The 15320-nt window shown below is 39.3% G+C and overlaps 2 protein-coding genes across 2 annotated transcripts in view; one reads left to right on the forward strand and one right to left on the reverse strand.

The window, feature by feature from the left end:
• Positions 1 to 8515, forward strand: part of ESAM (endothelial cell adhesion molecule) — a 62200-nt gene extending 53685 nt beyond the window's left edge. Inside the window, exons 2-7 of the mRNA XM_063435431.1 lie at positions 3017 to 3171; positions 3565 to 3778; positions 4933 to 5088; positions 6080 to 6202; positions 7054 to 7195; positions 7544 to 8515. Of these exons, the coding sequence (XP_063291501.1) occupies positions 3017 to 3171; positions 3565 to 3778; positions 4933 to 5088; positions 6080 to 6202; positions 7054 to 7195; positions 7544 to 7997 (1244 nt within the window). The 3' untranslated portion in view covers positions 7998 to 8515. The remainder of the gene's footprint in view (positions 1 to 3016; positions 3172 to 3564; positions 3779 to 4932; positions 5089 to 6079; positions 6203 to 7053; positions 7196 to 7543) is intronic.
• The window catches only part of NRGN (neurogranin), a 154640-nt gene that overhangs the window by 33336 nt on the left and 105984 nt on the right, over positions 1 to 15320 (reverse strand). The gene's annotated exons all lie outside the window — the stretch shown is intronic.

Consider the following 15320-nt stretch of genomic DNA (forward strand, 5'->3'; position numbering starts at 1 on the left):
AGTGGTAGAACTACCGCGGTCGCAGGGGTCGCAGCTGCGACCGGGCCCACCACTTCAAGGGGCCTGGCCGCCCTTCAGACCCCTGCGACTGTGGTGCCCACCGCCATGTGTGCGCTGGGCCACGCGTTATGGGGTCCATTGGGTGGCTCATGTTAATGTTGGTCCCTTCATTTTAAATCAAAGTTAATACAACCAGTCTCAGAAATTAAATCTAATTTTAAATGCATTGACTGTGTTAATGTTGTTGACTCCTTGAACCCCATGCTGTAGAAAAGGTTAATATTAGTAGTTTAATTTCTGTCTGTAATAACACCCCAGGCAGTGAAAGGGTTAATATTGATGACTCCTCTTTGTGATGACATTGGCAATGCCAGGCAGTGAAAGGGTTAATATAGGTGACTCCTCTTTGTGATGACATTGGCAATGCCAGGCAGGGGAAGGGTTATTATTGGTGACTGTTTGCGAGGACAGTGGCAATGCCAGGCAGTGGAAGGGTTAATATTGGTGACTCCTCTTTGTGATGACTGTGGCAATGCCAGGCAGTGGAAGGGTTAATATAGGTGACTCCTCTTTGTGATGACTGTGGCAATGCCAGGCAGTGGAAGGGTTAATATTGGTGACTATTTGCGATGACTGTGGCAATGCCAGGCAATGTAAGGGTTAATGGTGCAGAGCGTTCTTCCTGTGCAGTGGAAGGGTTAATGGTGCAGAGCGTTCTTCCTGTGCAGTGGAAGGGTTAATGGTGCAGAGCGTTCTTCCTGTGCAGTGGAAGGGTTAATGGTGCAGAGCGTTCTTCCTGTGCAGTGGAAGGGTTAATGGTGCAGAGCGTTCTTCCTGTGCAGTGACGCAGAATGAGCTGCTTCCCGCCCTGCGCTTAATCATGTTGATAGGACTTTGTAGCTGGAGCTGGAGGGAAAATGTTCCACTCAGCGTCCTGTCTCTTCCTGACAATCAGAACGCAGACGCACACAGCGCCAGGATTTCCAGCCAGGGGTCACATCAGCAAAAGCGCTTTCCATCCACATTAAACGGTTTATTCACAGAACGCAAAAATAGCCAAACTGTCTCCGAATCAGCTATTTCAGTCCGAATTTGACAGTTCAGCTTTAAATTCACTATAATTCAGTGATCATTCATGGCAAACTGACAGCACCGGTACAAGCACGGTTTATTATTACGATATATGTCAGCACGGTGCACCCGGGAGCCCCAGTATATGAAGGGAATGCAGGTTTTTGTTGTCGTGTAATGAATGTGGTTAAATATTGCCCGTAGTCTTCATTGTGGCAGTAAATCCGCCCTGTTTGGTGAATTATTGACACCATTATTGCAGTAATATTTCACTGACGAAGCCCTTGGTTCTTCATGTAGAAACAATTTAATTTATGACACTGTGACCATCTCTATAGGGATAATCAATAACACCACAATAAAATGTATTCACCAGAAATCCTATCGTTTCTCTTTGAAAGTTTGCGGGGAAAGGGTCTGGATTGGGATAGGACAGGTAAATATTGAATCTGGGTCCCCAGGTGGGGTTCCTGGTTATGGGTCAGTACATAAACACTGTGGGGAGATTTATACATTTTAGCCAGAAGTTTTGCTTTTTTGCATGTTTTTTGTGTAATTTTTTTAATGTATTCTTTTTGTCTGCTATTCCTGTACATACTCCATTTTTTCAGGGACGCAAGAGATTTAGCAAGTTTTCTGTCACTTTTTCTTCCTGAAATGCATCCTATTGACTCTGATCTATGTTCGCAAATAGTTTGGCAGATATCTCCCGATTCGCCTGTGTCTATAGGGCATTCCGCACTGTGCTCCAACCATTTCAGAAATGAGAAATTAGCACTTGGTAAATGCGTTAGACAGTGTCCAGTTTGTCTGTTTAGGCAGACATATTGCAATAAACTCTGTTTACTGAAAACACCGAATTATTGCAAACTGTTACCTACACATAAATTGAGGTAGTCTTGTTTTCCAGATCCTACGACAAGGATCAGTCCCATTGTATGTACCCTACATGGACATCCCCTATTGACCCACTATATATCTCCCAGTAATGTCATTGGTTACCACACACAGTTACAGCTCGCACATTATGTACATTAAGGTAATGTTTAATTTTTACAGTCACTTTCAGTATCTGCAAATACAATAAAATGCTCTCAATGATCCGCTCCTGTTTGGCCGAGAGATTTATTCACTAAACAGTAGATTTGCCAGTTGAGTTGAATTACAGTCATACCATGCGAACCAACCTTCCAATCTGAGCCCACCATGCAATTCCAACCCACCATGCAATTCCAACCCACCATGCAATCCCAATTAACCTTGTAATCCGATCTAACCATCCAGTCCAAACCAACCATTCAATTCCAACCCACCATGCAATCCCAACTAACCTTGTAATCCAAACCAACCTTCCAATCTGAGCCCACCATGCAATCCCAACTAACCTTGTAATCCGAACTAACCGTCCAATCGACACCAACCATTCAGTCCGAACCAACTATCCAGTCCAAACCAACCATTCAATCCCAACCCGCCATGCAATCCCAACCAACCTTGAAATCCGAACTAACCATCCAATCCACACAAACCATTTAATCCAAACCAACCATTCAGTTCTAACCAACTATCCAATTCGAACTAACCATCCAATCCGAACTAACTATCCAATCCGAACCAACCATTCAATCCAAACCAACCATCCAATCCGAACAAACCATTCAATCCGAACAAACCATTCAATTCGAACAAACCATCCAATCCGAACAAACCATTCAATTCGAACCAACCATCCAATCCCAACTAACCATCCAATCCCAACCCACCATGCAACCTGACTCAAACTTGCAATCCATACTAACTACCCAATCAAAACCACCATCCAATCCCAACTTACCATGCAACCGGAACCATCCATTCAATCCAGACCTACCACGCAGTCTGAACAAACAACCTTGCAATTAATCATGACATCATATTGAAATGTCCTCCTGGTTGTGTTTTGCAGATCTGACTTCTGGTCTCTTAGAAGTATCTGTTCAACAAGCCCTCATCGTGGTGGTGGAAGGACAGAGAATTACCATACCAGCCTGGTACTCATCCAGCGTTCAGAAGGACCCGTACGTGGCCTGGAGTTTTGTACAGCAATCCGAGGAAGTGCAGGTCACCATTAGCAGTATAACTCATGTCTTAATGTAATTAGTAGCTAATTAATTATTGTGCTACATTTAGAAATCGTGCACTACAGATAACAGCATGTGACACGCAGGGTTTTTAGGGGTTAAATTGAAGTTCTAGGGGTTCAGTGTGATTTTTGTCTCACTGCATTAATCAGAACAATATTGTGTACTTTAAGTTAAGGTCATTTGTTTATTTTTATTATCTTCTGTTAACCCTTAAAAACCATTGATGTTCCTCACCACCATTTCAATGCACTGTATAGAATAATCTGATTTATCAGCAGCAGCTCCATAAGGGTTAATTAATGATTTTAAGCTATCAAAAAATGTAATTAAAATTAGAAATTATTTGAATTTTTTTATTTCTCCACCTCAGTTTTTGAAATATTTCGGAGAAGTGACCAGCACGGACAGTCCTCAGTTTAAAGACCGGGCAAGGTTCATCCACCAGATGCCATCCCAAAATATATCGATTACAATTGACAATGCGCAGGAACAGGACTCGGGACGATATAAATGTTACGTGGACATGGTCGGTGAAAGCAACTCTGGCGGGAGTAATATGAAAATAATTAATGTGACCGTACACGGTATGTACCCGGGCAATGCACAGAATACATCACAGATACAGTGTGCAACAAGTGGTATTCACCTGCCATCTAGTGGAGCAATGCTGGTACTGACACTTCATGTAGAACCCTAACCACCCTGCAGCATTCAAACTAAAGACTATAATAATATTATTTTACATGTATCTATTTAGTAACATTGAGGCAAGAAAAAAGGGTTAAAAAAAAGCTTTTTTAACTTATCTGGAACAGACACTTCTTCCATCACTCTGCCTAATGATCACTAGTGAATCGAATAATACGTCAGGTGTACATACTGTCCTTGTGACGCTTTGTGATCAGGCGAATTCGATATCCCATAATTCCTCAGGATCACTTGTCTGGCAGTTCTTAAAGGGACACTATAGTCACCTGAACAACTTTAGCTTAATGAAGCAGTTTTGGTGTATAGAACATGCCCCTGCAGCCTCACTGCTCAATCCTCTGCCATTTAGGAGTTAAATCCCTTTGTTTATGAACCCTAGTCACACCTCCCTGCATGTGACTTGCACAGCCTTCCATAAACACTTCCTGTAAAGAGAGCCCTATTTAGGCTTTCTTTATTGCAAGTTCTGTTTAATTAAGATTTTCTTATCCCCTGCTATGTTAATAGCTTGTTAGACCCTGCAAGAGCCTCCTGTATGTGATTTAAAGTTCAATTTAGAGACTGAGATACAATTATTTAAGGTAAATTACATCTGTTTGAAAGTGAAACCAGTTGTTTTTTTCATGCAGGCTCTGTCAATCATAGTCAGGGGAGGTGTGGCTAGGGATGCATAAACAGAAACAAAGTGATTTAACTCCTAAATGACAGTGAATTGAGCAGTGAAATTGCAGGGGAATGGTCTATACACTAAAACTGCTTTATTTCGCGAAAGTAATTTAGGTGACTATAGTATTCCTTTAAATAAAATATATCTATCTATCTTTCTTGTTCTCTTTCTATGTATCTGTCTGTCTATCTATATATATGTCTGTCTATCTGTCTATCTATGTATAGTCTATATAACTGTCTGTTTGTCTCTATGTATCTGTCTGTCTAGACATCTGTCTGTCTGCCTGTCTGTCTAGGTATCCATCTGTCTGTCTATGTATCTGTCTATCTATATTTATTGTTCCATATTTATTGTTCTCAGTTATTCCGTCGGTTCCCTTATGTAAGTTGATCGGGAATCCATACGTTGAATCCAATGTTACGTTTAGCTGCAAGTCAGCCAAAGGAAAGCCAGACCCCACGTATTCCTGGATGCGAACTGCGCCATCTTCCCAGGTGTTTTTCCCTCCTGCTCAGGGTAAGAAATGTTTTAACTTAATTAACTCAATGAAAGGCAATGGTTTTGTATCTACATGAGCAGCCTCTGCGGTCTATACCGCCTCTCGCAGCGCGCCAGGTGGGAGAATTGAATCACCTGATGTCACTAAACGCTTCAATAGACAATTATTGTGATTTATCTTGAACTAAAAATGTTTAACAGCATTTAGTCCAATTTGTGTTAACATTTAATTTAATACATTTTGACAAGTGAGAAATTGCCACCTTTCCGGATGATCTGACGTTTTCCTGTATTAATGATGAATTTATAGAAAGGAATTGAAAGAAATTATCTGGAATCCACTAAATAGATTTAAAAAAAATCATTATTTTAAGGGGATATTGAGAATGCACCAGTTTAGAGCAGGATCCTGGAATATCTTGGCTATAAAAGGCTTATTGAGAATATCACATGGGCCGCACACTGCGTGGCACAGATCTCACCCATAACGCAACGCTTTCATCCCCCCCCCCATACTTAGCGTTGGAGCCCCGTCCTGCCACTGTTAAACGAAGGCAGTGTTCCATCTCGGTCATTAAAAGCTTGTTTGTTACAGTTTCATTATTCTGTCACTGGTCCTTAAGAGGTCAGAGATTTTAGGTTAATTAGACTAGCAGGCCAGAGTATTGGGAGGTCTCTGTGAATAACAGCAATTTATAGTAAATGAAATAAGGCAAAATTCTGACTAAAAAAAGCTGATATAGAAAAACGCTCCACCTTGTCCTCTTCAGGATTTAGCTATTATCACCTGGTCTTTGCTGCTCAGTCTGTGAATATTGGGTTACTGAACACAGGGAAAAATGTAATAAAAATGAAATGTTATGCAGAGAACCAGGAATCCTTCTTCTCTCTTTATGGAAGATTACTGGAGACTACACGTCCTACGAATGACAGCTATACTATTTAAGAATTGGTTATCTGGTTAGTTAATAAATTCTATTTCTTTGCATTTCATTTTAATTTGTTTCAGACGCTGAGAAAGGAACGTTAACGCTAACAAATCTCACCGCGCAGATGTCAGGAACCTATGTTTGTACCTCGACAAACAGAGTTGGCAGTAACTCCTGTAATATCACCATGGCAGTGACTTCATGTAAGTACATTGTAAGCTCTCTGCCAATACTGTCAAACCCGCTCTGTTCTGTGAATATTTTGCCGTGCAATCGCAGTACTGTCAAACCTGCTCTGTTCTGTGAATATTGTGACGTGCTATCGCAGTACTGTCAAACATGCGCTGTCCTGTGAATTTTGTGACGTGATGCCGCAGTACTGTCAAACCTGCTCTGTTCTGTAAATATTTTGCTGTGCTGCCGCAGTACTGTCAAACCTGCGCTGTTCTGTGAATATTGTGACGTGCTATCTCAGTACTGTCAAACCTGCGCTGTTCTGTGAATATTGTGACGTGCTGCCGCAGTACTGTCAAACCTGCTCTGTCCTGTGAATATTGTGACGTGCTGCCGCAGAGATATCTGCCAGTCCTTAAAACCTGCTCTATTCTGTGAATATTTTGTCCATGTGTCTGTGGTACTGTCTACTCATCCTTAAAAACTGCACATATTGGCCTCGATTTAATATTTTTGGATAAACTTTTCAAATAATAAAAAATCTATTAGTAAAATCTTTTCATGCAATTTATCTACAAAAATTCTCATTGATTGTCAAATAGATTGTGATCATTTGAAACGCTTCTCCAAAAAGTATTAAATCGAGGACTCTATGTCCATGTCAACTTCTGCCAATCCTTCCGATCTGCTCGGCCTTAATAATGTCTGGATTTGATATTTTTGGATAAGCTTTATTGTATTAATAACATGTCAATCACTGCTGCCTGGGATCCACCTGTATTATCTATAAAGCACTGGAAGTTATTAATCAGTTATGGTATATATATTGATCTCTAATAAATGGGATATTGATATCCGATGTTCACATACTTTGTTCCAGATTCCAAAACCGGAATGATTGTTGGAGCTGTTATCGGGTCCATTGTTGGAGTCTGTTGTATTGTGATATTGGTGTACGTACTGATCTACTTATATAGAAGAAAGAAAAAAGATTCACAGGAAGATATGGAGAACGAGATCAAGTGAGTACAATTGAGTTGTGTGAAACACAGAATGCCGTTCTAATGCTAATTCCAAAACCTTTTTTATTATTGAAATAGAATACTGGCGGAAATATAATAGAGAAAGAAAGAAAACTGGAAAATAACATTGTAAAACGTTTTAATAAATATATTTTAAAAAAAGAAAACTTTGGAGAGATGCGGGTAATAACAGCCTATGAGGTAGAAATCCAGTTTGTGAAGCTCCTCGGACCCTTTAATGTAGGTTCGGCAGCTTTTGGCGGGAGTGAATAGCGATACTCCCCTCTGGGGTAGCAGAGATATCAAAGTGAATAATGGTTTCATTTTTTATTAACTTGTATTTTTCAGAGAGGATTCTCAAGCACCAAAACCAGTTTCCTGGACCAAAGGTAACGAGTCTGACATTGTCTTCAAAAATGACACTTTGTCATCCGTCAATACAAACAGAGGCCACAAGGCTTACAATTCAAAGTCTCCGTCTGATACAGCGTCCATAACGACCACCACGGGAAGCAACCTGGGGTTTAAGCCGACCTACCTGAACGAAAGAAACACGAACGCAACCCCAACGCCAAATCTGTCTAACCAATCGTTACCCTCGTACATGATGCCACAGAATGGCACCTATTACAGTAGCAGTCTAACAAGCCAGGACCCTCTTCACAAAGCAAACGGACACAGCCAGCAGGCTCCGCGAAAGGACATTCCCATACAATCAGGGGTCACACCATCGAACCTTGTGAGAATGGGTGCCGTAGCAGTCATGGTGCCAGCGCAGAGCCAAGCTGGGTCTCTGGTGTAACCAACAATTTCTGTTCATACAGAAAATTATATTGAGAAATGTTTACAGAACTTCTCTCAGTCAAAATTCATAAACGTATCTTAATGCAATTTTGCATCGTCAGAGCCTGATAATCAACTAAATCGGATGAACCAGATTTTCACCAGTTCGTGTGTTCTGCTCAGTGATGTGGTCTGGAGCTTGGACCCAGCTCATGTGTTCTGCTCAGTGATGTGGCCTGGAGCTTGGACCCAGCTCATGTGTTCTGCTCACTGACGTGGCCTGCTGCGTGGACCCAGCTCATGTGTTCTGCACACTGATGTGGCCTGCTGCATGGACCGTGTCACACGACTTCAAGGGAGATGTTCTCAATCCTCGTTTTTTTTTTACAGAAGTTGGAGGGACTATGCAATTTTTTATAAAGCTAATTATTTGGATACATGTTACTCATTTTTGTGTCACAACAATTTGTATGTCACTTGTAAATAGGAGAATTGTTTTGTTTAAAGAAACATTTTGCTTGTATAAGAGAAATCATTGTTTTTATATATAAATTTAAGCTGAAAAAGTTCAACTGGAGAAATTCTTCAATTCCCCAATAACCCTTACTTGGCTATTGTCTGCATAATTTAACAAATTTGTTTTTTGTTTTCTGCTTTAGAGAATAAACCCCTGATAGATAATTGGAGAATATAGGATAGAAAAAACGCTCCGGTTTTGAATTGGCTGATTTGGATCAATTTTCTCTCCATTTTCCTTATTTTAAAGGTATTTCCTAACAATCCTAATATATTGAAGCGCGTGAAGATGACATTAGTTGGAAATTTGCTGCATCTATAAAATAATATTTGTTTTTCTCCAGAGAAGGGAGGTTTTTGTTGGTGCGTTGAGCCCGGTCCCAATCTTGTAATTAGTTAAAGGTTTTTAGCCTGGATTCCATCCATCGTGAAGTAAGACTATCTGGGCTGTTTACTAGAGTCAGTATTGTCAGGAATTCAAGTTCAAAACCATAATACCTGAACTGGAAGCTTGACTTATAGAAATACTCCAGTTCTGTTGTTTTAGCCTTAAAGGGTTACTCCAAGCACCATAACCACTTCAGTGATTTGACATGGTCACAGTGCCTGGAGTCTATGCTACGCATATAGAATTTAACCCCTCTATTGCCAGTGGTTTAATTATTTCTCCAGCAGTGTCATTGGGACAGGGGACTGGCGGCTAATGTCAATTCTGTGCAAGTTTCATTGCAAAGAATGTAATTCATTGGCTGACGCTCTCAGCCAGTGAATTGTGACGGCCGAGGCTTCTGCTGTTCTGCACGTCGTTGGACCACCAAGGAGCATCAGAGCCTGGCATGGACCAATTTAAGGAGGGCAAGCCATTGCTAACCAGTTTGCCTCATTGCTGGGAAACCGGGCACCATAACCATGACAGAGGGCTGTTCAGAGAGCGATAGCAGTAACAATGTTTGGTGTAACCCTTTACGTTTGAAATTCACTTTGAATTGTTGAAAGTTCTGACTGTAGTAAGACGTAAGACTTGTATGACGTAATTATTGTAATATTTCACCCCGCTATCAACAGACACGGCTTAGGAATCACTCCCATACTGTCACTGTAGTATAATACATTGAAAAATATTTTTTTCCTAAAACTGAGATAGGTTCATATTTGACCTAAAAAAAAAAATGACACTGTTTTAATGCAAAAGGTATTTATAAAACTTTTTTTTTAAAAAGGGGCAAATGCCATTTAAAAAAGGGGCATATCTTGTGCTGATCAGCAGTATTTTATTTATATCTGGGACAGTGGGGAGCAATGGGTCTGAAAACTATAATGTAATTCTAAAACGATCCCATCTCAACAAAACCAGTCAGATCTTCAGGGGGTGATTGCTGCTTAATATAACTCAGTGTGAGGAAAAGACAATAATTTCTGGTGTTTTAGTGATAACCTGATTTATGGGCAGGAAGTGTTTGTAACATGATATTTTTAGACTCTGAGTTACCTTGTAATATAGGTGAATTCTCATCACACGGAGCTTGGGGAGAGATATTGACCTAGATTCAGGTGGATTGATATATTAAAACAAAGTTTTTATCCATTTTATAGAATGATGTTAATTAAGGCACATTCTCTACGCAGAAAACAATGAAGATATCAATTCTGTGTATTAATAACCGATAAAAGATTAGGATTATATCAGAGGATGATTTTCCTTTATTTACGCCATCGCAATCCCAAGATTTCGCGATATATTCTGCTTATAAACTGTTAGAATATAAGGATTTCACTAAGAATTTGTGTAGTTCTGAAAGTGAGTTTAAACATTCTGGGTCAGAATCCTAAAGCAGAGTTTTATTAAAACTGCTCAGTGGGAAATAAGCCAAGAAAATAACTGTATTTATCAAAGAATCGCCACGTTTCATGTGTTTGCAATACAGAGTTAAACAGGTTTTTTATTTTAAACATGATTCTGGGACCAGCTTCACCCTTAAAAACTCATCAGTTATTTAGACAGACACTGACTACACCTGGTAAATGGTATATAATGCAGTGTTTTATGTTTGTTATGTTCCATTAGATTGTAAGCTCTGCAGAACAGTTGTTTCTTTGTTTGGATGGTTTTTGGCACTTTATCAATCACCGTAGAGTATTAACCATTATTCCTTGTCTGGATAATAATGGACAATATAGGAAGTGCAGGCTGTAATGGCAAATAGATGCAGTTCCGTCTGGCAGTTTGGACGTATTGTGCCATGTGTAGTTGGTTTAATTGGGACTGGCCATATCTTCTTGAACCAGAAATGACCTTATTTTAGCTAAGCAGAAAGGCGGTGGACTTGTGGTGGATGTGGTCAGCCTTCCCTTAGATCAAACAAGTGTTTTTTTTTTCTCTGGCCCACAGTCAGTGAATGTGGCCAGTGTCCGGCTGGGCCGTGGTTAGACCACCTGTGCCAGATTCTCTGTTCAGGGCTGGAGGATGGAGAATCGAATAGTTTGGTAAATGTTGTCTTAGCCAAGGCTTGCGTTACCCTTCCCTTAATGGGTCGACTTGATCTGAAATGCAACTCAAACTCAGGGTATTTGTAAAACTAACTCTAAATCCCTCTCACTAAACCAAAGATTTGTATTTAACATCTAACCTTTAATCTGAATTATGTTCAAACTGCGTATAATAAAGGAAGCTATATATTTAATTAAATGCTATCTTTTAATGTATATATTGATAAAATGTAGATTAAACTAATCTAAGATCGTAAAACAGAACATTTTGATAAAGAATGAGAAATATTATCAAATAATAACATTAAATAATACAATTTATGTTGTCCCTCGGTCCCAGCAAAAAAATGATCACCCAAAGCTCAGTTCTTCCAATAGCGTCAGCCGGGATAATACTTAGTATTGTATTTAGCCTTTAAGATTTTGGTATTTTTATATGTTACAAGCAGCTGCAGTAGCGCAGTATCAAATAATCACATTTCCGTTGTTATTATTGCTTACACTGGATTTGGGTTTTTTTAACGTTACATATCCGTATTTATTCGGTGCCTCTGTAGACTTTTATAGATATGTCGCTTTTTGGGGCTGATGAGATGATCCCCAAGATGTAAACGTTTTATACATGGACCAGCCTTACTTTCATCTCATTTTAAAACATCCATTAAATAATCAGTGCTTGATTTGAATCCTTGTGTTAATTTCCAATAAGCAGTGCTGCCATACATACTGTGGACTGTGCGTTCTTTATGATCTCAATGCGGAGTCTCCCACAAAAAGTGCTTATAGTGAACCCTGCTTCTGATACTTCCGAGATGTGCAGAGAAAGGTGCCTTGGTTCCACCTGGAAGGGCAAGATGTGATCGTAATATGACAAGAAAGTTCTAATGATGGAATCAGTGTCCCCCTAATTACTTGCCAAATGTATTCATCACTAATGGGGCACTGGGAGGGTTTGCAAAAGTTATGGAAGAGAATCCGAAAACGATTCATTTGTTTTCTTTACAGGCACATAGGTCCTTGTTTATAAAAAAAAAACATTAATTTCCTAAAAATTGAATGAAACGTATTGTCAAACATTGCTAGGAAGGAGGCCCGGATTATCATCAATGTTATGCACAGAAGTTAAATATTATAATGTATTCAATAATAAGCTTTTGTGTTGAATAAGTTTTGCATCGGTTTAAAGGAACACTATGGTCACCAAAACAACTACAGCTTAATGAAGCAGTTTTAGTGTATAGATCATTCCCCTGCAATGTCACTGCTCAATTCACTGTCATTTAGGAGTTAAATCACTTTGTTTCTGTTTATGCAGCCCTAGCCACACCTCCCCTGGCTCTGATTGACAGAACCTGCACAAAATAAAACTGGTTTCACTGTCAATCAGATGTAATTTATCTTAAACAATTTTATCTCTTGCTCTGTAAATTGAACTTTAATCACATACAGGAGGCTCTTGCAGGGTCCAGCAAGCTATTAACATAGCAGGGGATAAGACATTTTTAATTAAACAGAACTTGCAAAAAAGGAAGGATAAACATTAGATGACTCTTACAGGAAGTGTTTATGGAAGGCTGTGCAAGTCACATGCAGGGAGGTGTGACTAGGGTTTATAAACAAAGTGACAAAGTGATGTCCGAGAATTGAGCAGTGAGACTGCAGGTGCATGTTCTATACACCAAAACTGCTTCATTAAGCTAAAGTTGTTTTGGGGACTATAGTGTCCCTTTAATTTTCCCATAAATATAATTTCATAGCATTGATGTGTCATATTGTGTGTGGCCCAGTAGAGGGCGCTGTTATACATTCTGTAAATTCCAAATAAGCAGCCAGTGTCAAACATAAAACCACTATATTTATTAGCAGAATTTATGACAAATGAATAAAAAAAAAAATGATAAAGTGAGATTGTCAGAAATGAAATAAAATAATACATTTACACTGCGTTGAGTTTTTTTGCTACCTTGTTGTTATAAATATACTTTGTTTCATTTTTGTGCTGAAGGAATAATTTTTAAAGTCAGTGGTTGCTATGGTAACAGTGGTAATTTTGTAGTTAGATCTATGCACCCCTCTCATATGCACATCATCACTCCTACACTTACACGTTAAGTCTGTGAATGTGTGTGAATTTGTGGTTTATCTGGTTTAAAATTCCTGTTCGCTCCCTTGTGTTTTGTGAAACTCAGCACCTGCGAGAGCGTAATGTGACCCGCTGGGGTTGTGCTCGGAAGCGGTTTGATTTTAACAGCGGACGTAGAGCAGCCGCAATAAACGACAGCCAGCGGCAGACTGGGATCAGAATATGTAGCTTCATCTCTTAAAGGAATATTCTAAGCACCATAACCACTACATTCCGCTGTTGAGTAGAGTGTGACAGTATTCTGGTGGCCTCGATATGTTAGCTTGGAACAGCGGCAGCCTCAGTCTCTGGGTAATAAATCAGGTGGCCACCTTCCTCCTTAAAGCCAACATGGCGGCATGGTCAGAATATTACAGGAGACCCCCGAGATCCCTCGTGTTATGTGTTCAGGGCCCTAGAGAGCAGTGTCTGCTTATCACAGTAACGTTAATCCCCTAAATTCACTCTAATCAGCAATGTATCTCTCTCCACGTATTTCTCCTTTACTCTGTGCTTTGCATTTTATAAATCGTTACTGTCTTTTTATGGTGCGTTTATCTCACACGTTTTTATTATCTTTTCATGTCGCCAATGACTGTTTTGACTTTCTGATTACTCAGCAGACAAATGCTGAAGGGGGGGGGGGGGGGGATATTCTGTAGCAAATTCAAACCCAAAGTGCATAATTGAGCCTAAAATAGTTAGACTAAGGCCTAAAATTAATATTTTTGGATGAGCTTTATTTTAAATGATAATATTATATAATTATATTTTGATAAATCATTTACTATTTGGATATATCATTATAAATCGATTTTTTGATATTTTAATATCTTGGGGGTGAAAATTACTTAAAAAGTTTATTCAACAATAATAAATTGGGGCCAAAGTTGGAATTTTTTTTCCAGATCAGATTTTTTTTTGTTGTTGGAGTTTTTAATTCCGTAAATCTGGCGCTTAGTCCAGTAGTAAGGTTATAAACGGTAACACAATGGGCGTCCGGCCAGTCCCACATGCTACTATAATGGAAATACAAAGGAATGAGCAGAGAGGACAAATGATATTCAAAACAGAAATGATGAGCGATTTGTTGGATAGAGCGCACTGGTAATGAGAGAGTGAGTGTGTGTGTGTATATTGTAGTGGGGCTGCTGAGAGAGATCACATGATGCTGTCGCTTGTGAAAGCCCCATCCTCAGAGAGAGAAACTGTGTGTGTGTACACGTGTGTGTGTGCGTGCGTGCATGTGTACACGTGTGTGTGTGTGTGTGTGCGCGCGCGCGTGTGCATCTGAGGAAATAAAAACAGCCATACAACTGTCCTGTCAAAACACAAAAACTGTTTGTGATTAAAAACCTCTTTCCAGCTAAATAAATGACAAGATATTGTGTAACCAAGTCTTCTATTAGTCAAAATCATTACTTCATGTTAAATGAACATTTTTCCTGTCACAATAACATTCTGCAACAACTGCCTCGATTGAGGTGAGTTTTACTAGCAAAGAAATCCTGTCAGGAACAGACATTTTTGTTAATAAAAGAAATATACAAGCTTTGTCAAAACATAACACATATATGTATCACTGTTATTCATCACCTGCACATCATGTCTGACGTTGGACTTTGAAGGTTCTGTCTTGGCCTGTTCTTCCTGTTAAAATATTTTATATATATGTGTGTGTGTGTTGTATACAGCAGACCCATATTCCAAGAAATCCATATATAAAGTGGAATTATGAGGTGTGGTTCTTTGTTGAGCTCATTTGCATACGCCTACCCAGAATCCCTTGCAGTAGTGAGAGCACTGTTAAAGTGAGATTTCTGTGGGAAAAGCAAGTCTTATGGCTTGACTGGTGTGTGTATTTGGGTTTAGCAATGTATTAACTATCCACTTACCTCAGGTGGAAGGGGTTTTCATCCACACTTTTTTCCCCACCACAACTTTTTTGGTATGTAATATATATAAATATATCAGCCACCCTGCTCAGTCATAAACAGATAATGTACAATGCAGTTCTCGTTTTCTTCCAGTAGATGGCAGCATTATTGCTCTCCTTATTTATTTGATCAATAAAATGTTACACATTTAAAATAAATACAAAATACGATGTTTATACATTCACACTAAATGAAACATTGTGGTTTTTACTGGTATGTGTTTAATGTATGTTCTGTATGTATTGAGAGGTTTGTTTTTTTTTTATAGAAAATACCTTAA

Source organism: Pelobates fuscus, chromosome 11 (assembly GCF_036172605.1).
Source record: "Pelobates fuscus isolate aPelFus1 chromosome 11, aPelFus1.pri, whole genome shotgun sequence".
Taxonomy (NCBI): Eukaryota; Metazoa; Chordata; class Amphibia; order Anura; family Pelobatidae; genus Pelobates; species Pelobates fuscus.